General features: G+C 40.4%; 1 protein-coding gene and 1 pseudogene across 1 annotated transcript; one reads left to right on the top strand and one right to left on the bottom strand.

Annotated features, from left to right (window-relative positions):
- The first annotated feature begins 894 nt into the window (after positions 1-894).
- On the top strand, positions 895-21,745 carry LOC124322030 (annotated as a pseudogene).
- A 2,136-nt stretch (positions 21,746-23,881) lies between these two features.
- On the bottom strand, positions 23,882-25,906 carry LOC124320926 (alpha-(1,3)-fucosyltransferase C-like). Its single transcript, XM_046783834.1, has 2 exons — positions 25,838-25,906; positions 23,882-25,630 (listed from the first exon to the last, which is right to left on the bottom strand). The coding sequence occupies exon 2, from the start codon at positions 25,547-25,549 to the stop codon at positions 24,455-24,457; it is 1,095 nt and encodes a 364-aa protein (XP_046639790.1). The 5' UTR covers positions 25,550-25,630; positions 25,838-25,906; the 3' UTR covers positions 23,882-24,454.
- Between the last annotated feature and the right edge of the window lie 122 nt (positions 25,907-26,028).

The raw sequence follows: 26,028 nt of genomic DNA, 5'->3' as shown, positions 1-26,028 counted from the left end.
TGATCGTTTTTTTCAATCGAATAATAGTATTGCAGCATGGCGCTCGATACCTTATATTCGACAGTTGAAAATATTTAACGGCTGGATTCGCTGAAGAAATGTACAGGGCCTTGCAGACCAACATTTCGTAACAACCCCGTACAACTCCCAATGCAACGGCCTGGTCGAATGGTTCAATCACACCTTTGACGAGATACTATCGATGTATTCTAGCTTCTGCCATGATGTCGACTTTGTTGTTTTCGCCTAAAACACCAGTCGGCAGGAGACAACTGGCTTAACGCCCTTCTATCTGCTACATGAACGCGAGGCTACCGCGTGAGTCATGCTTCCGAGTCATTGAGTAGTAACCCGAACTTCGTTGTGAAAAGTGAAAACTATGCTTATAACATTCCTGACCTTTCGAACCGTCAACGGCAGGAAAAAGATCCCCAATCGAGTCCATGATTGCAATCTCAAACCGTACTTTACCCGTCATTCCGATAACGTTTACAAAACAATTTTAGTTGACACAAGTGCAAACCTTTCAGTGGGGCGTGATCAGCCGGCCATTAAGACGGATAAACGAGCTAAGCCCACCCGGGCGAGGAATCGAACAGCTGTCCAGCTGCCAAAAAGAGAAAGATCATACAGCAAAGCGCAGCAGTGGTGCTGCTCACCACCATACGGGAAGGTTTTCCAAACGAAAAGAGCAATCTGCCTGTCGCCCTACGCCCGTTCTGGGACGCTCGCCACCAGCTCGCCATAGACGACGCCGATGATATGCTCGTTTATGTCGCACGCATCGTCCTTCCACGATCAATGGTGAAAGAAATGATCCAGGCACTCGTTGGCATATACCAGGGCACCTAAGAGATGCGCCAACGAGCCAGGCTATCGCTCTGCTGGCCCCACATGGACGTTGATATTGCCCACGCCGCAGCCTCATGCGAAGAATGCGTAAGCCAACTTCCTTCTTTACCGGCGGAACCTCTGCAACACCACGAACCAGCGACTCGGCCGTTTGAATTTCTTCACGCGGATCTCAGCGAGGTAGAAGGCCGGCACTTCCTGGTCATAGTCGACCAGTTCAGTGGTTGGCCGGCCGTCACCATGTTCGCAGACAAAAACACAACCGCCCGGCGTCTCATTAACGCGTTCCGTGCATTCTTTATGGACACCGGGGGGGGGGGCAGTAAAGACCACCAGTATGCTGACAATAACATTGTGCAATTCATCTGAAGGCGGTTCAGTTGGAAAGAAGTGGTTCGCGCAAGCTTCCAAGATTGTCCCTGGATCGGAATTGAGAGCTCCGTTGATGGAAAGACTGTGTGGCAGCGAAATGGATTTTGATTTGCAAGTGAAGGACTCTAGGGCCTTGAACGAATCGCCCGTTGTCGCCTTGGCTCAAAAAGTAGCCCACGATTTGCAGTTTGCAGCACGGAGAGCACGATGGTAAGTGGATTTGCTGCGCTTGTATTACAGCGCGCTTTGTGCAGTTTTACATTTGGGCCACGCCTTGAAGTGGGAGCGGGTTTTAGAGCGTAAAGAGCGGAGTTCTTCGGACCACCGAGACATCTTTTGACAGTGCATGGGCGAGGGAGATTAATTTTAGACGCATGTGCGACATTTGCAATGGTGGAGGTGATGGTTGCGATGAGTTCTTCCACAGCAGAGGTTTTGAGAAAGGGAGTGCGAGGAAGAAGACATAGTGTATTAGAGATTTTGGCCTTAAAAAGTTCGCTATCGATTTGCAGAGGAGAAGGAACTGGACGTTGAGAATCGAGGGGACGCCTGCGAGTTAAAGTCGGGATTACCACGTCGAAATACAGTTAGGGCCAAATATATACCTTTAAATATAATTGAAGGCCATATACTTGCGTTGAACAGCTAAAACTTTAAATTTAAAGCTAAAACTGGTAGATTTACATTATGGCAAATGTAACTAATAATGGTTCGCATCGTTTTTATGCTTTAAACATGAACCCATGTGACATTCTTATCTTTTATTTGCATTTAAAAAAGTAAAAGATCGACCATTTTGTATTTTTTTTTCAGCATTTCAACATTTCAAACATAGATGGCACCACTTTTTAAGTAAACAATAGTAACTAGACGGAATTGTAAGTTTCAAACGGTGGAAACAAGCTTTGGAAAGTGGAACATTTTGAGACTACTTTCGGCACTCTGGCTTGGATGAGTCATAGAAAGGGGATGGGAAAGGCAGGATCCATTCGGCAACATAGGAATAGCCAGTATGTAGGCCGTGATTGTAGAAGGCCATGCTTTCATTACAGTTTTTCCTGCAAATGAAAAATTTCCTAAAGTATTTAACACCGTATTATCTCGAAGTTGCCCAAGGGGCTTTAGTTTCGGGACGAAAAAATTAAAAACTCGGCGGAATGACCCTATACTAGCTCATTAGTAATGCATTGGCCTGGAATGGCGTATATCAATGGATCAACCCCCGGACAATAATAAACTGTTTATTGAATCAATACCACATATAATTACAAACTGAACTTTAATTTAAAAATTATTGGAGTGGTTGAATGCATTTATTACCAGAATACCTCGCCGCTCCCTACTACCTCGTCGTCAGACTAAGTTTCCGTTAACTGCCTGTACAATACGTCCGTACTTTCGTTGCCGTCCGAAACTGACTTCGTTACCCATCTTCCGTCTTCCTGCTTCCCACTTGAACGCGAAGCTTATCCATGTCAGAAGGCTCTCGTAACTTGATGCTACGTCCTGTTTGCCCCGGTCTGCCTCCTTCCTTTTTTCTGGCGAAAACAAGAGCCCTCCGCTAAATACGTCGTCCTGTCCGGGTCTAGTGACTCTTCCCACTGCTCTCTTGACAAATTGCTTAGATCCCACTTCAGTTAGGTTTTGGACTCCCTGCCTTGGTTGAACCTCATAGTCTTTCTATTCGGCGACCCCCTGGCCGTCAAATTGGCCCCACCGACTTCTTTCTCCGAAACCACTATCCGGCACTCGGCTTTCTGCCGCTGTGGTTGCTCCTTCGATTTTCCCGCTTCACCTTTTCTTGCTCTTCGTGTGTACCCACAGCGACTCCTTGCCTCGTGCCCCACTGGATTTATCAAGACCTGACCTGCGCCCCCCCCAGTGTCTGCGCCCGCCCTCTTCCCTTCGGTCTCCGCCCTCGTAGCCTGCTCCAACGCCTGTTCTACCTCGGAACCCGAGGTATAGAACAGGTACCTGTAGAACTGACCCCAGAGAAGGGGTTCACTTTCAGCAGAAACTAAGGCGTATTCTGTCTGGATTCTCTAGCCGTCCCTCAACTTTCCTACCTCTTCGTAGTCGCTTAAAGGTCTCATACGAGATACGCCTTTTTCTCCAGCCTCACGCTACGTGAACCATCAATACACTCCCGGTTCTGACATTGCGGATCTATCCTTTGCGAAAAGCTAACAATCTTGTCTTGAATCTCCACCATGTAACGCAGGCGCGCCCAGGTTAGGGATGTATTGCACTAATGACAAATGGAATCAGCTACACAACAACTTGCATAGAAAGGTTTACTACACGACAACTAGATAAACGTTCCAACTATCCGACGACTTGAGAACAAGACTTAGAATGAGGCCCTGCTCTCCCGGCTCTTTTAAAATCCTTTTTGGCAACTCAACGCCGCATCCTTCCGACCCAATTACAGTTCAATGGTCTTCATTCCCGTCCGTTCCTTGCACTCCAGTTGCGGCATCTGATCCCTGAGTCCGGCCGCTCCGATGACTCCACGTCCCCGCGCTCTCGATGCGTGACAATATTGTCGGGATTTCTATGTACCAACTCTGCGGCCCTTTTGATTTTTTCATAAAAAATTGCCATTGCATTGGTCAGAGAGTGTTAATCGGTTGAACGAGTCTTATTCATCATTATTCGTGAGTAAATATCGACTGAGATATTCCATTTTCTTCATTGGAGAGTTTCTTGAGCACTGTAAAACCGGGTAGAAAATGTATTAGACAGATAAGGGAGTTTTCACATACTGCGTAACGTGATTTTGCGCTTTTAACCCCCCCCCCCCACCACACAGTCTGTAACAAAAAGCTATACCCCCTCCTTCACAAAATTCTCGACCCCTTTTTTTAAAGAAATAACGTGTCTAAGCTTGTTTTTTTCCCAAAGGGCTGTGGCGATGGAAAAATGATGTGCTTTTTTACTAAAACCCCCTCCCGCACAGAGTAATATTTTTTTCCCCTCGAAGCGTGACGTAATATATGAACGCTCCCTAATTAATTGTAAATAAATTAGTTTGAAGTCGCTTATTTCGTATTTCTGGTGAGATGGGAATATCATTCGTCTAATTTCACAAATGATTATTCGACACACTGATTTTTCAATTAGTAAAGATGGTTACAGATACCCAAGAGTTGATCTTCGCCAATTACTTTCTGGGTGTACTGCCGCAATGGAAGCGTTTGGCGCTTCAATTCACTTGCTGAGGAAGTCCTTTATCCTTAATTCTTTCGCCGGAGAATGTTTCTTACACCTCTTGGGGGACGAAGAGTTTTCAAGTTGATGGCGTGACGATACTGTTTCCCTCTGTGTCACGCAACTACCAGGGCACATATGTAAAAAAAATTCCCTGAGGAAAAAAAATCCCTGCAGCTAATAAGTTGTGACACGCTAGTATTTTTTATGCTGACTGGGATGCTGACACATTCTGATGCTAAACTAAGAAAGCTGTAGATTATGTCACAGGATTTTGTATTATTTATTAACGAAAAGTTTGCAATTATATAAAAAGTCATAACCACTTCTATGGTCAAGCTAAGGAAAAAGATGTTATGCTGGCGGACGGCCCTGCATCACTCATTCCAAACAATTTGAACTTTTTCGTGACCCGACTGTTACAGACGCGCCACTTTGTGCATGTTGTCAACACATTTTCTTTTTCCCACCCTCTCCTCTCCTCATCACGCCTCACCAGAAAAATATACTCTGCTGAACTACAAAGGGAGTCATCAAGGATGGCTATGAGCGACGGCCAAGAAAAAGCCTTGCTCTTCATGGGACACAGAATTCGAGTAGTAAATCAGCAAGTTTTCATTCAGAAGTTTCTGAACCTGATAAAAATGAACTGCGTGACTTATAGGACCAAAGAATGAGTCCATTGACTAAAAGATGAAACTAGATCCCATCTACTATCGGAAAAAGACTAAAGATCACTATGGAAAGAGGGGTATGAGCTGGCATGACTCAATCATCTAGTACTACACCATGGAGGACTTGGAAAGAACTTCTCCACTAATGTTAAAGAAGTCTGCCTTAATAATCTGCCTTAATAAACAATGAAAACAAGCAAAATAAATTTGCAGTTTTCTCCATTGTTGAAGCGATAATTTTGGCAATAAAGAAAAAAATGCCTAGCATCGAAAAAATTTATTTTCAGTCAGACAATGCTGGGTTTTCCAATGTTGTTGATGCTTCTTCTTCCCTTTCCGTCTTACGCACACGGAATAGAAATATCCCACCTATTTCACATGGAAACCAAAGACGGAAAGTCCTTATTAGATGCCCACTTCGCTCGATCTATGCAACTGATAACATCCAAGTAAATGAAGAATGATGCCGAGTGAATGAGAATGACATAATTTTTTCTTTTAAGAAGCTAGTTAAATCACATACTTTTTTGTGTTTGAAAATTACAATAGAATTCATAATTTACCTAGATTTTCACTACTCACATGCCTACATTTAGGTAATGGCGATGGTAACCACCAACGATAGCTGAGCGAAAATTAAACTCTGTTGAGTTCCCATACAATGTGTTGACGGCTCGACCAATACTTCATTTCATTTGTATCCCGTTTAGATATTGGAGAAGGCAAAGAAATGAATATTAATCCATCGAAGTTCACCTGTTTACCTGCAAATGGAACATGCGTTAATGAAGAAGCATAAGGCGACATGGGATCCTGTGACGAAGGAGATTGTTTGCAAACCAGAGGCATATCTGATTCGGAATCTCTATCAGATGAAGACGATTCGTCATCTGCTGACGACTAAATTGAAGGCGTGACAACTGAAGTCACTCCTGAAGCTGACAGTGAAGTCTTATAAGGAAAGTGTTAGGCATCACATTCGTATGTGATCACAATATCGCAAAACAAGCAGCAAGATAAGGTCTAATTTAAATCCTGTTGCTGACCTTGAATTCCAAAATCGTCGAAAAGATATGAAGACGTATTTGATCAAACAATTACTAATAGTTGCAAGATGAAGGCGCAATCTCGTTCAGCCAAGCAGCTGATAACGTGTCCATTTTGCTCTCTCTCAATATCCAAGCTCCCGAATTCACTAGTGACTGGGCCAAAAGACCGAAAATTGGTCAAATGTATGAGACGAAATACATAGAACCCTATCGTGAAATCATCGAAAGCTTCTACAATCTAGAAGAAGCCGACAAGAGAAACAAAAAAGTCCGGCGCAAATGTTAGAAAACTTGAATGTACGCTATCCAGGCTTATCATCCAAAAATGAACTAAAATCAATCGACTTCAAACAAAGAAGAAATCTCGGGATTAATGAAAACTGGAAAGGGAATTTTGAAAGAAAATAAGGTCTTACTTTGGTTTTTGCATGCGAGATATGATAACACTGTTACAAATAAATTGTTGGGATAGTGTTGCAAAGAGCTCTGCAGTATGGACGTCACAACTTTACTGAAGGAAATATGGCCAAAAAAGAAAGCGGAGCGGAGCTGTTGCGCCAGGAGTACTACGACGAGGTTTATCACCGGGAGCGATTCAAGGAGGCCGTCCAAGTAATCGTGGCCAACGAATCTCACCCCAATCCGGATTCGTCTGCCGGATCTTTGCCGCCTCCGCCCAATGCGACTCTTCCACTGCCACCACCTCCTCCGTCTTCTTCATCTTCTTCCGGCCATCATCGATCGTCTCCTTCGTCCTCCCACCTGCTCCAGGCGCCGTCGACGACGGTGCCCGAGGCCATTTCGACGGTCGTGTATCCGCCTTACAAGAAACTCCATCGCTACAACATTCCGACCAGATCGGATGTGCGCGATCTCCTAAGGAGCAAGGATCCCAATCATCTCAGCCCGGATTCCAGCTGCTCGACGACAGCCATCAATAAATCCATCCGCAACGAGTCCAGCACTTCGTCGTGGACCGCAGGTGGTAAGCAGCAGCACCACCACATCCACCACCTCAGTGGTCACCATCCGTCTCACGGATCGCATCCGTTCAACAGCCGGAGCCCGTAACCGTCGCATTCGCATCAGTTCCACAGCATTAGCAGCAACGGATCCAACAGCCGATCGGCTCCATCTCCTCATCATCCGCATAATGAATCCGGCGGAAACTCCACCGGAAGTTTACTTTACAACGTCAACAACGTTGCCCAGATGTACTCCTCGGTCCATTTCAACATGTACGCTTACGGCGGAGCCGAATCGAGTGCATCCGCCGGTGGAGGAAGTGGCAGCACTCCCACCGTCCCTCACCCCCTGGCTTCGGCTTCTTCTTCCTCATCCGCTGCTCACATTCATTTGCATTTACCGATGCCGCACAGTCCAGCGGCTTCGGCCGCCTCGTCATCCGGCGGTAACGGAGGAGATCGTTGCCGGGACCATCGTGACCCGTCCGAATCTTCCATCCGATCCAGCGCTTCATCTCTCAGTCCCAACTACAGCCAGGCCCTGCACTGCCACACCTCACCCGGAAGCGGATCGCTGTCTCCCATCGGATCGGGCAGTCCGTCTCCCAACGGAAGCCAAGGGCGTGGCTACCGCTCGCTGCCGTACCCGTTGAAGAAGAAGGACGGAAAAATGCACTACGAGTGCAACATTTGCTGCAAGACGTTCGGCCAGCTGTCCAACCTGAAATTTCACTTGTGGACGCATTCCGGCGAGCGCCCCTTCAAGTGCAACGTCTGCACCAAGATTTTCACCCAGCTGACCCACCTCCAGAAGCACCACCTGGTCCACACTGGGGAGAAACCGCACCAGTGCGGCATTTGCAAGAAGAGATTCAGCAGCACGTCCAATCTCAAGACACATTTGTGGCTGCATTCCGGCCAGAAGCCCTACGCCTGCGATTTTTGTCCGGCCAAATTCACCCAGTTCGTCCTCTTGAAGTTGCACAAGCGATTGCACACCAACGAGCGGCCCTACACTTGCGGCGGATGCCAGAAGTACATCAGCGCCAGCGGATTGCGGAAGAGCAGGAAGCACTCCTTGACGACAATGACGATCCGTGCTGGTAGTGGGGAAAATCGCCCTCGTGTTGATAAACGCTTCAACCATGGATTATTCCATGGATTTTTTATGTGTGTTTCTCAGATATCAGTCAAGAAGCGTGACGCCATAAAGAAGATTTTTTAAGCTAACGGCGGCCAATACTCTGCGCAATTCGAAAAGGGTAAAACCAACCTTATCTTAACTCCCTCTGCGAAAGGCGACAAATACTCGTACTCAAGACGATTAACGTCAAACTTTATTCAAAGAGATATTATTTGGACCGATTCAAAGAGGAACACACAGCGTATTGTAATTTGTGCGACTAAGCGCCAGTTAAAGAAATTAGCAAAGGCAAGAAGATGGGAAGCAGATGGTACATTTTCTATTGTCCCCCAAGCTCTTACGATTGCTCTTTTTAACTATGTCGAAAAATATTGGATCAAGCATGCAATTTGGAAACCCAAAATGTGGTCATCTTTCAATGTGGCCATTAGAACTGTACTAGATACTGATACATAATAATATAAGATACATATAATATAAGATACTGATAGTCCTGTCGAGGGCTATCATGCTAGGCTAGGTAATGTTGTAGCTCAAAATTTAAAAGTTCCAATAATATAATATTTTCCCTATAGAAACAAAGATTTAATGGCTTCTAGCAGTAATGAAGAAGACGCTCAATGGCGAGCCAAATGGCTGCTTCGGTTGCCTTGGATGACTGTAAACAGTATGATTGATATGGTATGGTCGCCCTGTTTATAAATCGTTATGTCAGTTGAATAACGACGCTGCTCTCATAGTACACAACATTACTATCTTCTTTGAAGGTGATTATGTTAATTTCTACTGTTGTTCTTACTTCAAGTTAAATTTTCTGTTAATTATTAGTTCATTACTGAATTAACGCTCTTATGTTTATTAAAACTAATAACCTTAATTTCCATTAATATCCAGGAAGAAAGCGTAATCGTTTTGACAGACGATTTGACGTCATCCGAAAGTCCCATTCAGTGTACGCGCCAACAGTTAATAAAAAAATGGCTGCTCTGAAAAAGGAACTGGAAGAACTAAGAGAACAACTTATATCAAAAGAAGAGTTGATTGATATTCTCATCAAGGAAAAAGATGCATTAAAGATGCGCTTAGAATACGAAAAAAAAGAAGCAGGAAAAGCGTAGCCAGATTCCATTTTGTGATACGGAGGGAAGGGTAAACAAATTCTTGTCAATTAGGGCCGGAATGGAACCCATTCCGGCCGATCAGTAAAAAAAAATGGGCCGGAACAGAAGGGCCGGAAAGACGTGGGTCAACGGAGATCGAATTGACAAATTCAAATCTTAATTGCGGCATCAGTTAATTATCGAACATTCTAATAATAAATAAACGAACTTAGAATTAATTATTGTTTAGCTTGCTATGATGTTCATAATTGGTTTCCACAAGTGTTAAGTCACATAGCGTACCATTATTGATAATAGAAAATTATCACATACGGTCAACTAAAATATGTTTAAATCTGTAACTTGTCGTCCCCATAGATTCAAGATCGTTGCATACATACTAGCCTTAAACCACGGGAGGGCTTTTATTTTATATCATAATCTTCGTGGCTTATTAAGTACGTCACATCATTAAATCAAAAAATTTCAAAATTAAATATCGACAGGTTGAGCATGTATCATTAACGTATTGGGAATAAAAAGTACTTGAAAGTGTATCAATGTCTTCGTGGAAGTGGTCGCTAATGATATTTCACATGTAGGCAGGGATATTAGCGTGAGTGTTCACTTCGTGAAATAAGGGGAAAAAAACTTTGTGTAAGCTTTATTGACATTAATCAACGGATGGCCTCTGTTTATACAGAAACCCTCGGCTTATAACTTGCCATTCCCATATCACTGAAATATTTCGCATTAAAAATGTTTGAATTGATTGACATTAACAACGGCTCCCATCAACAACGCAGAGGTTAATTACATGTCGTCTTAACTTTGAACTCATTTCAAATAGTGAGCAATGGTAGTCGTGTCGTGCTCCTAGTGAGCATTTAATATTTCAGCGATATAATTAAAAATATAACTGCGTAAAAATATAAGCGTCCGTTAAATTGGGTACAGTAAGATGATTCATATTCTAGAGTGGTTACTAGTTAAAATTGTGTATCAATCCCAAGATTGTAACTTTATTACTTTCATTGATCGATATTGTTAAGCCCTACTGTCGTAGAAAGTAAGAAAAGTAAGTAAGTAAGGCCAAGATTGTATTGTGTTTGTGTTTTAGATTAATGATGAGTCGCCATCCACCAGACCGTTAAAGTGGGGAGAGCTCTTAACCCTGCAGTCGTTAGCAGCGAGAGTGAGCAAGGTGCGTCGTCTGCTACTGGCTTTCGTTTTGTTTCCCCATTCCCTTACTCTCGGTTGCCAGATAAAATTAAATCGACTTGGCCTTTTCTACTGAAACTAGTGTTGCAAACAAATTTAGTCAAAGTGTTACCTAGACCATGGGTATGGAGATATGGTTTTCAGTCTCCATGTTCAATTTCCCATAAGAGGGGGATCCACTCATTTTAATAAAAATATGTAGCGGAATCACGCCACTAAACGGGTGTGTAAGTGGACTACATGCTATTTCCCTTGAAAATGCATGAACATATTTTCATTTTTGCTACAATTGCTATCATTTAAGTAGGGGAGAGAGTTTATATATTTATTTACAGTCCCCTCCATAAGTATGGGATCACCCCGCGCCGTTCCATAAGGCGGCGTGTATTTTTCTAGTTGGTTTTTCGGGTGGTAAAAAGTGAAAAAATGACATAAATTCACAAAACTTGGAATTTATGTCATTCTACCTCTTTTGTTTTGTCTGAATTTTTTTCAGATTTTTTCGTTCATGGGATAGGCCTCTAAAAGTGGCTCCAAAAGTATCGGATCACTCCGACGCCAACCATGTTATCTTATGGCCCAAACTTGTTTTCACATAGCTTTTTATATATTCAATTTTTTAGAAGGAATTTTTATTTTCAAACCGTGTATACACTACCCCTTCATAAACTAACTGTGAGTTTTGCATGATGATCCGAATCATTTTCGAATTTTACCAGATTTATTCATTTCCCGAGTTTCTGAAACCAGAGACTGCAGAAGACTTCATTTACGGTAACACCTTGTAGGTTATATTGGCAAGAGCTTAGGGTGCTTTGTTGCTAGAGGGCACCGGTGTTTCCCACTTTTACCCTTACTGCTAAAAGTAAAATTACAATATCTTATTGATTAGTTTATTTCACTAAGATTTATATCCATAGTTGGAATCAGCGAAAAAAACTGAATTTATTGGTGTTTTTTATTAATATTTTCATGAAAATGCCCCACCCGACTAGCTTTAACACGGCGACATAGCAAAGAATGCCGTCCTTAATATTGAGTAGTCCATGGTCAATGTCGATTTACCCTGGACTGCGTTCTCTGAAAAATACGACATTCCCGGCTTACTGATTTGTGCACTGTTGCCAAACATTTCTTTTTTTTCTTATCTATTATTTTCCTTGGACACCGTCTCTCAAAATTTGAAGGTTGGAGTAGTCTCACGCAATCTCACAGTTATCTCAAATATCGAATTAGAAGGAATACATTTGGAATTCAAACTAAATTGTTAAAAAGATGTTACATTTGATAGACATGGCCCTGATGGACTCAAAAGTAGCTAACCTCCACAAAAGACAAATGTAGTCTGCATTATTTCAGAATGCTAAACGTTTCGTTTGTTCAACGTTTGAACAGCTAACATTCTTCTACAAAAAACAATATGGGGCGTGGTGGTTGTTTTAAATGAAAAGTTAAATGTATGATGTGCATCAAATAAAAAACCGTTTTGAAAAAAGTTAGATATATTTTTAGTTTAATTTAAAAAAAGAGAAGAGTTAGGCGGGCTTTTCTTCGCGAAAAGCCCGGAACCCGCGCCCGTTAGGGGGTATCCTAAAAATTTCCTTTCTCTCCTCTTTTTTTCTAAAATTTTCCGATGTCTCAATCTTTACTGATTTGGTTTCCATCAATTCAAATCATTTACTCAAGCTAAATCATTCACTTTAACACACTTAAGCCTATTTTCATCAAAGGGTGCTGAATTTACAAGAAGAAGTTGGATATAATTTTAGTTTCATTAAAAAAAGAGAAGACTTAGGTGGGCTATTCGTCGCGAACAGCCCGGATCCCGCGCCCGTTAGGGGGTATCCTAAAAATTTCCTTCCTCTCCTCTTTTTTTTCTAAAATTTTCCGAAATATCTCAATCATCACTGGTTTCCATCAATTCAAATCACTCACTTCAGTTAAATCATTCACTTTAACACACTTAAGCTCATTTCCACCAAAGGGTGCTGAACTTACGAGAAGATTGGGAAATGTTGAGTAGTTCACAATGTAAGTCTATATTCTTAAAAAACAAATGTGAGATGAAAAAATGTGAGATGTCAATGTCGATTCACACTGGACTGCGGTCTCTGAAATATAGCCAACTTAGTCGAACTTGTTGGTTAAACCAGAAACTTGTTGGAGTAGAGTCTCGCGCAATCTCACAATTGTCTCAAATATCAAATTAAAACGAATACATTTGGAATTGAAACTTAATTGTGAAAAAGATGTTACATTTGATAGACATGGCCCTGATGAACTCGTTCCTCTGACATAAGCCATCAGCTAGGGCGTGGGCGTATCGACGCAGTCACAAATGTATTAGGGAGGACGTCCGCAAAAGTCTTCACGAATACCTTGCCCTAACTGACCGAATCGAAGATTTCGAAATACCAATCAAAAATGTTAGTCTGTTTTCAAGTAACTAGAGTAAATTTTGTTTGAAGTCAGAACTCGTTCGGACAAACTTAAATGTAATAAACAAATTCCCCATTTTTGACGCGATTGAGCAATTTGTTATGTTATGTTTAAGTGGAAGGTATAAATGTCAATGTCTGGCTAGCTCTTGATTTCTGGGGAAGAAGTGAATAAACTAAGATTTCTTGTAGTGATCGAATAGAAACTGTCGAATCTAGAATTTCAATTTTCGTCAACAACTCGTTGATAGTAATGGTTTTTTAATGGAGTTCAGGGGAAATCCTCTCATTAACAGATTTCCGAGGATTAGCGCAAACGTCAGTGGTATTATTCGTGTGCAATAAGTATATGAAAACAACAAACTGGCTTCTTCCAAGTTGTTCTGCAATTCCCTAAACAGTAGATTTTTTGCACCACCGAACGTTACTATAGGAAATCCTAAAATTGTTTTGAAACGTATGTTCGTTTGATAAACGATGTCATTAGAAATAATCCAGAACTGGAACCCACAATTCTGAAATCGCAAGAGGGAAGCAGTCTAAATTATTGTCAAACAAATCACTGTGTTGTAAAATTGCGTTCCGTTAAATTTTTTAAAATGACTTTTGAGAGTCTTTCCCTAGAACTAGTTTTGAGATATGTATTGGTTTATACTGATGTGTCAATAAATGACGTTTGTAATGTTGCCCAAAGTTAATCGCGACTTAATGAAATCATCAAAAATGAAAATTCCCTTTGGAAAAAGAAGTTCGTTCAAAGGTAAAATATGGATTTCTTCATTTCCTCAAGGAAGAATCTGTTGAAATGTAATTATGAAATTTAAAAATTAAACAAATGCACTTTAATTATAGTGAATTAATCTTCGTTAAAGCTTTAAAACAATTGAAGTGTGAATTAACATCTTTTTCATAAATTGAATTTATTATTATTATGTAAAGTAAAAATTTTTTGTTTTTTTTTACTCAAAAGCTTTCTGCAGTAAATTAGAATAGAAAGCCTACATTATTAACTTATGAAAATTGTTGAGCAAAAATTTTGTTGAGGGATTGTTCGTGGACTTTAAAAATTTAGAATGCAATTCATTTCTTATTCTATTTCTATTCTATTTAAAAAATAATTCAGATGGCCAACATTAGTGAAAGCAGTGTAACTTGATGGTAAAAATTGTTTGCAACGGGTGCAACATAAGATTAGTATTGAAAATGAAATTAATAGGATTGTTAAGCAAATGGCCAAAGAATGTGGCAGCGTTTACCAACCCACTTTGGAATCTGTGGTTCATTGTCAATCAGTGAACTATATGAATGTGTTGAAGACTCCACCCTGCTAGCAATTTTACGTTTCCAGGACGGACTGTGTGTGTCCTTTCCGGACGATGGGATATCCCATCGGTCCGTCCTGAGTCCGTACGCGGGACATCCAAATGTCGCGCCCAAGGATATCCCACCGTGGACAGTCAATGGACGTCACCACAGGACATTGTAGGGACAGAAAATTTTTAGGATTGAAGAAAAGAAATTCGCGTGGGTGAGTCGGGTCACCCACCAAACTACTTCTTTCACCGATGCTGCAGCACTTTTATTTTTTTGTCACATCTTCTTCTGATGTGGCATATTTTCTTATTTTTTTATTACAATGAATAGAATAATATGCTAGTACTTATATTTGCACTTAGTAATAAAGTTTTAGATTAAATTATTGCAAAAATATTTTAAGGAGGAGAGAATATTAAATATGGAATAAAGCGAAGATTTATTTCAATATAATATTAACAAAAATTTATTTATTTTTTCTAATTACAAAGAAATCCTATCGTAGATTTACAGATAATTAAGTTAAAATAATGTATTATTACACCGCTCGTCTCCAATATGATATTTATAGACTTTATCATGTATGGATTATATACGGTGGGAACTGGGAAGGTAGATGGATGTCAACAGAACATTCAACATTTACTGTCCTAAATGCGTCCAACTTTTCCGTCCTTAGGACGTAAAAATTGGACGTCTATTTGACGACCAAAAAAAATAATCATATAGATATGAGTTTTTATATGATTATAACTTATATATGATGATGAACTTGATTATACGTATATATGATATAAGTTCCCAAAGTGGCCAGACGTCGTTTGGATGAAGGGACTAACATAGGATATCCTATGGATATCTTGTGCTAGCAGGGCTTTTTAAAGAAAGCCTACAAAAACAAAAACGGTAATGAAATTAATTGACGAGAGATTGGTTTGCATGTTATCTTGAATAAAGTAATACTCTAGTATATCATTTTTATAGGTTCCAATCGTCTTCACTAACGGAAGTATATTGTGCGAAATATTTACTTCGTTACTTGAGAAGTGGGAAAGGCGACAGAGAAATTCAAGACTACCTAAAAGAAGAAAAAAAGAGCTTTTGAAGGGAGCATTTTTGGTTTCGCAATGGGGATCGTTGACCGAAGAAATATTACCACAATGGGGAGAAGTGAATGACATGTTGAATAACATACACTCACATTTTTGGTATAATTTAAAAAACCTAACTGGAAAACAACTGACACAAAGCAAATTGAAACTGAATGTGTGAAGACACTGTTAAGTTATGTTACTGAATGTTAAGACATTTTTTTATGATCTGAATTTCGTCTGCGAAACTGTTGCCGATTTTGACAAAACGGATTGGGTACAAAGGAAGAAAGCTTACTACATCGTTGAAGTTTGAATTATAATTTTAAGGTCCTACTACATTTAGTATTTTATTTGAATCTTTTTTTTTCTCACTTAAGGTACTACGTTCTTGAACGGGAAAAGCTATTTTACTAGCATTAATTTTGGAAGATCTTTTAAAGACTTATGATTTCTCAAGCGAAATTGTTTCTAATGACACTTTAATTTATCTAAAAGTGAAATTGAACAAGGCAAAATAATTATCTCTTTGCATGACATTGCTACGCTATATCTTCAACCAGATAATTTGAAAAGGATTAATAATCAACAGTTAGCTGATTTGGAACTCAACTTCAAAAGAAAGATGTGTACTTGGAAAACTGACTTGGATTATATGCAACGTATGCGATGTCGTGCATTACATACGACAAGCACATCTACGAAGCTCGGCATCTTATCAGAAGTAGACATGAAAGTAATTCATTTGTACTCTCGATGGCACTTTCATTGGAGGAACGAATCAACCTCCATCAATTCAAATCAGCCGTAATTATTTAACAATTTTGTCTCTAAAGTTAACAGAAATTTTAAAAAAAATTAACTTTTGTTAATTTAGAAACCAATCATTCCCAAGATGCGAGATCATTTTGGTTACAATGAATACGATTACGATGTTGGAATGGCGATTTTGTTAGTCAGAGAGCCTCAAGGTTACAGGTTGGGAAAAAAGCAGAAGGTGTTTACGAAAATCGCGCTTACGACATCTTACTCGTGGCGATTTATCGATGTATCAGAGGCATGAAGTCATCGCTCAAGATAATTGGTTTTGGCACCCATGGTTCCGATAGACCATTCTGGCCGGTAATGTTCGGCGGTTAGGTTAGGTTAGGTAAGTTTTGAGTGAAAATGTGAGTAAGAAACACTTCCCCGAGTACGTCGTTGACAAAGACGCTACCCTGTTTCCCTCGGAGGACAACGCTCCGTACGTTCATGAAAAGATTACTTTTATCTCCATGATGTAACCGCGAAAGAAATGGTAGTGGAAGATGTAGGTTCGGTAGTGGTAGAGAATGGGTAGTTTCAGCGTCATTTGTAGCATGCTTGCATGATAAGTGTGCTTTACAAAAACATTTACATGCATACATACATACATGTTCCTTCCTCTTCCAAAAAAAAGGAAATAGGAACAAAAACAAAAAAGGGAAGAGAGTGATGCAAAATTTCAGATGCGGCAAATGCAAGAAGAAGGGTCGTATCCGCAAAAAGTGTCCCAAATTACATCCTGATGGGAAATGACACTGCTTCAGCCCAAATATCCATCACTTGTTTCTTTATTGGGGAGGTGAGAAGGTTCCCAGTTGTGTGGCAAGGGGAAATGGGCTTTAAGAATCAAAATTCCCTTGTGTGATCCCACCTGCTTTTCAGCAGTGCAGATATTGATCTAGCTTTTCAAAACCCCATCAACTTCACATAACCAATCAAGCAGAGTGAACAACAATCGGATTGGCTCCGCAAAAAAAAAGGGAAGAGCCGGCAAATTCTGTGTTATTTTAGGTTTACCTTGAGGGCATGATGCACAAGAGGTGTTAACTGACGACGCAATTCTTCATAATGGTGTTTGTCACTTCGTCCATTTGAAGCGGTTTGCCAGCATTTCCGATAATTCAGTGAATGAATCAGACGAGGTACACTCTTATTTAATACCTTTTTTCATTAATGTAACGTAACTAAATATTACTTTTAACTTTCAGAACTCTATTACGATCCATTTATTTAACTTTAACTTTTTTTACTCTTCCGAGTTTTCAAAACAAATTGTGGAGAACATTTCGCCGGATGTTTCTCGTCGTCTGAGCTTGCAATTAATTAGTATTTTGAGTTTTGACTGTGCAAAAATGCTATCTAGTACTGTGCAAACATATCCACGGAGAATTTTTAAAAAAATGCCATCTGTCTGTGACTTGTATTCTCTGCCTTGTTGTAAGACATTTAAAAACTTTGGTTAGTGGAAAATTTTAATATCATTGAATACCGTAAATCTATAGATTCCCACAATTTGTTTCACTGTACTGACTGTTTGAGACAAACAATAAGCCACGTGACAGCATTAAAAGATCTGCTGAATCGTATGAAAAAAATACATTAAACCCTTGAACGCAGGGATGACCAACTTTTGAACCAGTCACAACCTGACTAGGATTACAAATAAATAATATGAAACTCATGAGACTCTCTGTGATACCAGACCACTAAGTGACGAGAGTAGATTTAAAAAAAAACATTACCCTTACACATGCTCATTATTAGTTAGAAACCGTTTTACGTGTAAACAACAGATAGCAATCTCTCAGTGTACATAATATTCTCACGATACCATCAGCAAGTTAAGAAAACTAGGCCCTTTTATTTTTCTATTAAAATTTCTTAGAGATTAAGGATTTCACTCGGCTGGAAATGGATAAGTTAAGAATGACCTTATCTACAATAAAAATTAAAGATTTTCTTATATCGCAATGGCTGCTTTGGTGTTGAACATAAACAACAAATACTTCCAAGATTTGTAACCAAAAACATTATAAAATTATGCTGCTGGCCTTACACTGTAACACAAGGGTCAAAACGGGCAAAACGGGGAAATTGTTTTTTTTTATCAATTCGAAAAAGATTTGGGATACATTTTATTTTATTAGAGGTGACTAATGAATTAGCCATTAATTAAGGGAAATAGTTTTATGGGGGGAAACTGCAGCAAACACAGGGGAAGCATTAGTTAACGAGGCTTTTCACACTCTACCCTTGTCCAAAGAGTTTCTAAACACTGTAAAGGCTAGCGGGACCATTTTTTTGTTAAACAAAAACGTTAAAGATGTTTCCCAAATGTGAGAAGAAAATTGTTTCCATACATAAATCCCACATGAAGAAAAGGGCAGAGAATCTGTCTACGCTACGTTTTCGTTCGTCAGAAATCCTAGCGCTAGAGATTGGCTTTTTCTTTTCCTTTGGAAAAAATCCCGAGAAGAACTGATTTAAAGGAAGTTGTAGGAACAGCTAAATTGCCGTGTCACTCTTTTTAATTATTTTCCTTTTCTTTAATTTAATTCCGTTTTATTGTTCGTAAACTTTACCCGGGAATCACATTGTGTTCACAGGAAAGAACACGAATTTGCAAAAAGAACATTGAGGGTTCTAGGAATAATAAAAAAAAAAACTACCATGTTCAATTTTTTGGCACGAAACACGACAAGATTGTTTGGAATGCAAAAAATGTCAAGCCATTTAGAGCTATTCGACAGCAGGTATGTGTTGCGATTGGAGGGGAATGATTGATTGACTGGATATGTTTGATACAACTCACATATATTTACAACAGCGCAACAATTTTCACCCTGGCCTGTCAAAGTAGTTGAAATTTATTGCGATTTTTATCTGATTGTTACATTTTATTTTCTACCATATAGATTCTTGGAATTACAAAAAAGAAGTACCTCGTACAATTTTTTGGCACAGAGCAAAAAAATGTTATTTTGAGTGAAAAAAATATCCATACATTTACAGGTTTTCGACAGCAAGTATCATCTTATTAATCGAATATGGTCCTTCGAACCGGTTCTTAGAGCTAATTCTAATTCAGAACCTTTTTTTACTGTCTTGCAGTGTCCAGCCGATTTATTCCACCTCCGGCCGACCTGGTCAAACCGATCGACGCCATCAAGGAGTACGGAAAAACTCTGGTAGCTGCAGGAGATCAGCGGGAGTGTTGGCGCTTGCTCGAATACCTATTCGAATTGCCCTTCTTCCATCTCATCAACGCCCCAGCACCCTTGGCGAGGATGGTGATGGTGGTGATGATAGAATTCAATAAAATCGAAGCACGAATTTAGTTTTCATGTCCCTTTTATATTGTCATGGCATGGCATCGACTCAATACACACATGGTAATATAACATGGCATGAGATTAGTTAAATACAAAGAAATACTTTAACCAGAACACTTGATACTCACACCACAGATATTATAAGAAGAAGCTAGACAGAAGACTAGACAGTCTCCGAAACAATTTCTAGTCAAACTGATAACTAAAGAGTCAAATTTGCATTCACCCGAGATTGGGCGTTGCGCTAAAACCAAATCTGACAATAATACCGATCTTGGGGATTCCGAAAGCTCAGTTAAACTCGATCATAATTTGGCAGAAGGTGAGATCAGTAATGTTACTACACCATCCCCATCACCATCATCACCATCACCATTTAGAGCCCAGGCAGACACCACGGAAGGTTCTCCAGGCAGCCAGACGCCTGAAAGACGCGGTCGCTCGACTCCCAGAGGACAAACGTAGAGCCATTGAAGAGGAGGACAAAATCCTCGCAGATAACGCCCGAATCGCCCGCGATTCACGGCTAAACGCCAGGGAGGCAGCCAAGCGTAAGGCCATCATCCACGAGGAGGCCCTCCTGGATCACGACGCCCTTGACTTGAAAAACGATTTCTGGAGCTCGACGCTAAACGGAGACGTAAAGCGGACACTCCGCTCATTGTGCAGGTCAACTGCACCCCAACTCAAGGAGGACTAATCCCAGCGAAGGAGCGCGTACTGGTCGAAGGGACATTTACTGGACCACCAGGCCCCCACGTCATTACCATCGGAAAGATCACCGCCAGGCTCCGAGCAGAAAGAGCTCTGGAAGAGCGCATCGCTTGAACTGGAGCCATCCGCACTAGGATCTTGACTCCTCCGGTAACCCCGTTGCCGCCTTTGCCGACCCCGGAAGAGCTACACGTCCCGTCAACCGAGACTCTGCCCACTACACCGAGAGCCCCGAGCTCATTGCCGTCTACCCCTAGACGCCCGCAAACAGAGGACGAGCTTGTACGGAGCCTTACTAGAGACGGGTGTACTCTCCGCCCGGTCCTAACACGGATCACTCCGCCGAAAGAGAAACCCACGAAAGGGAAATCACTCCGCAAGAAATTGACCACCGACTCCAGTACATCCCAGCCGGTCCCATCAGCAAGCACGGCCACAGAGTCTGACCTTGAGGCGCTGCGCATTAAGATCATAACGGAGGGGACACCCAAGAGGAAAGACATTCGAGTCGCTTGCAAGATAGCACCAAGATCCAAGACTCCTGATCACCGACGAAAGAACCGCCCAGAGAAATCTGGTAGGGAATTATCCCTGATAATTCTACATGGTAATAGTGATTGTTCGTAACGATCTAGAAAACTTTCCCTAGGAATCACATTGTGTTCACAGGAAAAAACACGAATTTGCAAAAAGAACATTGAGGGTTCTAGGCATAATAAAAAAAACTACCATGTTCAATTTTTTGGCACGAAACACGACAAGATTGTTTTGAATTCAAAAAAATTTCAAGCCATTTAGAGCTATTCGACAGCAGGTATGTGTTGCGATTGGAGGGGAATGATTGATTGACTGGAGATGTTTGATACAACTCACATATCTTTACAACAGCGCAACAATTTTCACCCTGGCCTGTCAAAGTAGTTGAAATTTATTGCGATTTTTTATCTGATTGTTACATTTTATTTTCTACCATTTAGATTCTTGGAATTACAAAAAAGAAGTACCTCGTACAATTTTTTGGCACAGAGCACAAGAAGGTTATTTTGAGTGAAAAAAATGTCCATACATTTACAGATTTTCAACAGCAAGTATCATCTTATTAATCGAATATTATTAATAGTGTTTTAAAGGCCTATATTTTGTTATTATAGGCAAACCAAACTGAAGATTTTTAAACTACTAACTTAATTTTTTAACTTGTATTTTCTAGGATCAAGGCATAATTCTTTTGACAGACGATTTGACGTATGATGACAGTCAAGTAATGCAGTACACACACAAACAGTCAATGAAGTTAATTGCTGCTCTGCAAAAGCAATTGAAAGAAATAAGAGAGAAGTTAAAGTCAAATTACGAATTAATAGAAATTTTGATCAAGGAAAACGAAGCACTTAAGTTGAGACTGGATTATGAAAAAAGAGAAGCAGCAAAAGCACACGAAATTGTGCCGCGCGCCTACGCCTAGCGTCACCTGCTTCCATTTTGTGGTTAATGGTTTGTGGTTGTAGTATATGTGGCTGAAGGCCAAGATTGTATTTGTGTTTGTGTTTTAGATTAATGATGAGTCGCCATCCACCAGACCGTTAAAGTGGGGAGAGCTCTTAACCCTGCAGTCGTTAGCAGCGAGAGTGAGCAAGGTGCGTCGTCTGCTACTGGCTTTCGTTTTGTTTCCCCATTCCCTTACTCTCGGTTGCCAGATTGAATTAAATCGACTTGGCCGTTTCTACTGAAATTAGTGTTGCAAACAAATTTAGTCAAAGTGTTACCTAGACCATGGGTATGGAGATATGGTTTCCAGTCTCCATGTTCAATTTCCCATAAGAGGGGGATCCACTCATTTTACTAAAAATCTGTAGCGGAATCACGCCACTAAACGGGTGTGTTAGTAGACTACATGCTGTTTCCCTTGAAAATGCATGAACATATTTCATTTTTGCTACAATTGCTATAATTTAAGTAGGAGAGAGGGTTTATATATTTATTTATATATTTATATATAGTCCGTTGTACTATGTGACACAGTAAGTTAAAAAATATTTAATTTAGTTATAAAATTCTAAAATTAATACATGATGTTGTTCATAGGTATCTACTTTATTATCTAAAAAATCATTACTTTTGTACATTAAGCTTTTTAGTTTTTTTATAAATAAAAAAAGACCTCTAAAATTCTTTAAAAAAACACAGGATTTTTTTGGAATAGACCTCTTGCACAAAGCGGATAGCAGGATTCTTGTAGTCCGACAATGCTGCAATCCGCCATCTTAATAAAACCACACCCTTTTTTTACATGGTCTCTTATGGAAGTATTTTTTCCAAGTGCTTTTTCTCTTAGCTGGATAACAACTTCGACCAAAAAAAAATATAGAAAAATACTACATCATTCAGGTAATCCGTAGCATCTAAGTTTTCCACTATTGAAGTAGTGGAAGTCATAATAATTAAATGTTTTGTACAGGGCATATGAGCGTTGTTTACATATGTAGGACCCAAACATGTCTAGTTTACTTATAATTTTTAACATTTTCCCACTGAAAAACTTGGTAATTGATTTTTCCTTATTATTTAGATTGTCATGTGAGCGTGACACACCGCGGGAAACTTTGTCTGTTAATCAATTTTTTTTAAACTATTGCATTTAAATCGATATCTCCGATCTCCTCCTCCAAGGGGAGGAGAAACGACAAAAATAGGCCCGCCCTCTAGTAGGCGAAAAGGACCGAGAACTAAATTTTCGAGCACTTAATTGGACCGAGCACTAAATTTTCAAGCACTTAATTCATTATCACTATGGCGTTCCATACAAATTTGTCAGTTTCTGACCTCGCTTGTCGTTAACCCCGCGTTTTTGCCATATATAAATGCGTTGTTCCCAACATCATTAAGAAAAGTGACAAGAAAGAGGCACAAACTGGTACATATTTCCGTTGGGCAAACTTGTGTCGCACGGAAATGCGCGCTCGTTTCTGACGAAAAGGTTTATGAACAGGTGGAAAAGACACAACACTTGATCGCCAAGTAAGTTTAACAATTATCCGAGCAATTATCTATTTCTTCTCCCTCTCCTTGTATACAAGTCAATGGTAATAAATAAATTACTACCGGTACGGTACAGTACTTACTTTCCTTTTGTTAATACAACTGTAATCATCTAGTATAGCGACGTGCAATTTAAACGTCTAATTGTGTTTTATGTAGCCTAATAGTTAAGGCTTATGCTTGCTCTTCTACTAAAATCAGCCTGAAGTGCTTGGTACGTAGCCCAAATAATTCGCCTGTGCAACGCATATCATTTAACCAACCTGAAATTGAAATCATTTGTCTGTTGTTTGTTTCCTTGTAGATGATTTTGGCTGTTTTGGTGGCTGCCGTCGCCGCTGCTCCTCAGTCTTGCCTTGTGTCGGATTCAATGGACTTTCCTACGCCGCTGCTCCCGGAGTCCCGGTTTCGCATATGCTGGCTATGGCGCTCATGGCGTACCTCCTCCCTTCGGCTGTACACCGCTGCCGCTACTCCCGTCGGCTATATGCTGCCCCTGGCGCCATCTTCGTACCATATCGATCGGCACTAGAGCAAGTACGAGCGCGAGAATGAGCTGTTGAACAACATGGATACCAAATCGCTTATTTTTAATCGTAGGTCTACTCGAATGGAGCAATAACAGCTTTAAAAAAACGACCAGTTCTTTTTGAAAAAAACCAGCAACAGGCGATTACGATTTTTTTTGTAAATTGTTTATTCTTAGAAAATTATAATAGCTAATTATTTATTCTGTAAGTTTTACTGGTAACGTAGTAGGCTACAACGCTACATAAACATTGGAAGCCATCTATTTCTTACACCAATATATGTTAATGTCACAAAAGATTGGTCCAAATAAACGATCTGATAACTTATTTTTTAGGTAATATGTGCATTCGAGTACGCTAATAATAAAACACCAACACCTATTCTTCTTAATTTTAAATAAGAACTACATCATGCAGAACGACTGAAGATAACAATCGCCGACTAAAACTTAAGAAATATACAATTAAGATCGTTTACGTGAAAATTTGAACGCGACACTCACTCGTTTTTTAAAAAAACTCAACGAAAAAATACCTCGGAAGGAATGGGTAGGATTTTCCTATGTGGATTTTGTTTCATGGGATAGCATATGTGACTGAATGTATTAAATTGACTTCAATGGACGTTGGTGAAGATCAACGCCAAGAGAGCCTGAAAGGAAATTACCCCCGGAAACACAAGCCATATCGTTTTGAAACCACCAATCGCTAATGTCTTTGTACACTTTTGGTCTCTGGTGAGGATCGTTGAGCTTCTCGCAAAGTTCGCACCAACCCGTCACAGGCCGACTGACTACTTCGTAATCTTTTTTCCAGTCAAAATATTTCAAGTAGAGGCCGTCGTTTTCGTCCAACAACTTTAAATAATCGGCTAAATCTTTGGGAGATTTGAAATCGCTGACGTCAATATAAGATAAAGGTGGAGCGTACGAGGAGTAATCGACACCACCGTAGACGATGGGCACAATGTCGGATGACAATGCCCGGTAGAATTTCTCTGTGACGTAGTCGGTGCAGATGGCGTTCTCGGCTGCCACGTAAAACTTGTAGCTGTCTAGCAGCTGATCGCACTTTGAACTCCTCGACGGCAAACAATTCAACTTGCCACACCGGCCGTAAACGTCAATCCCAACATATTTGCCAAGTTGGCCAAAATATTCTTCTCTGAGGCCGTCAGTGTGGCAGTGGGAGACAAACCAGGCGACCATTTTGGTTTTTTTAGTCACTAACGACCGCGACTTGTTCCACGGTTGAATCAAAGCGGCCGGATAAGCGGGTGTCATTTCCGGGTGTAGAGCTCTTGGCATAACGAGCGATGGCCGAAGAACGTCACTTCGCCTCCGGATTGATCCGTACGGATGTGGATCATAAATGTCCGAGTCACGCCGGTAAGTCATAGTCCAGTTGAAAAAGTCCTTGGTCCAAACGAAAACGGGCATGTCTTTTTCTCCGACGCACGTCTCGTAATTGTAGAAGATGAAGCGCTGATCCGAACGGCGGATGACTAAACTGGGGAAATCTAATTCGTCGAAATCCATGGCGTGAAAAAGAACTGCGTCACTAACATTTAAAAGTTTTCGATCGTCTGTTGTCACGCAGTTGCTAAACTGGCAGCCAGCCTTGACGAAAGGCTCGTGTCCCAATCCGAATTCGTAATTCTTCGACTGGAAATATTCATTCCAGAATAATATCCGCTTCATGTCTCCATGAAATTGTTGCAATCTTGGCTGTGTATGAGATGATTCACTTGTGCGATCGCCTGCGCCTATCCCGAAGTCCACCTAAAAAAAAAATAATAATAATAATTCAATTTATTCATTTGGAAAATAAATTTTTTAAGATGACTTCTTTGTGACAGTTTTACCCAAAGGCGGAATAAGATGAAACAGCAAGCCGTTAAAATCCAGACAAGAAGAAAACCAACTGCATTTGTCTTGCAAAGAAAAGAAATTCGCCAGAAGAGCGATTTCGGCATCATAATGGTATACCTCAAACGATTGGTTCCTCAATAAAATTGGTTTTGGTCCTTGGCTACATTGCGGATTAGAAGGACGTTCGTTCGGTACTCCGACTAGCGATGAACTGAAAATAAATTGTATGTTCTTACAATATGAATAGGTTACATTTGAAATTTTATCATCTGCAAAACCGTGTGTAAGTAGTGAGATATACTTGTGTA

The sequence above is a fragment of the Daphnia pulicaria genome, chromosome 1 (genome assembly GCF_021234035.1).
Source record: "Daphnia pulicaria isolate SC F1-1A chromosome 1, SC_F0-13Bv2, whole genome shotgun sequence".
NCBI classification, from domain to species: domain Eukaryota; kingdom Metazoa; phylum Arthropoda; class Branchiopoda; order Diplostraca; family Daphniidae; genus Daphnia; species Daphnia pulicaria.
The sequence above is the reverse complement of the archived record's forward strand: the minus strand, read 5'-3'. Positions and strand labels throughout refer to the sequence as shown.

Coding starts and splice junctions, on each gene's coding strand:
- LOC124320926 (XM_046783834.1), bottom strand. CDS start 25,549: ATGAAGCGGATATTATTCTGGAATGAATATTTCCAGTCGAAGAATTAC.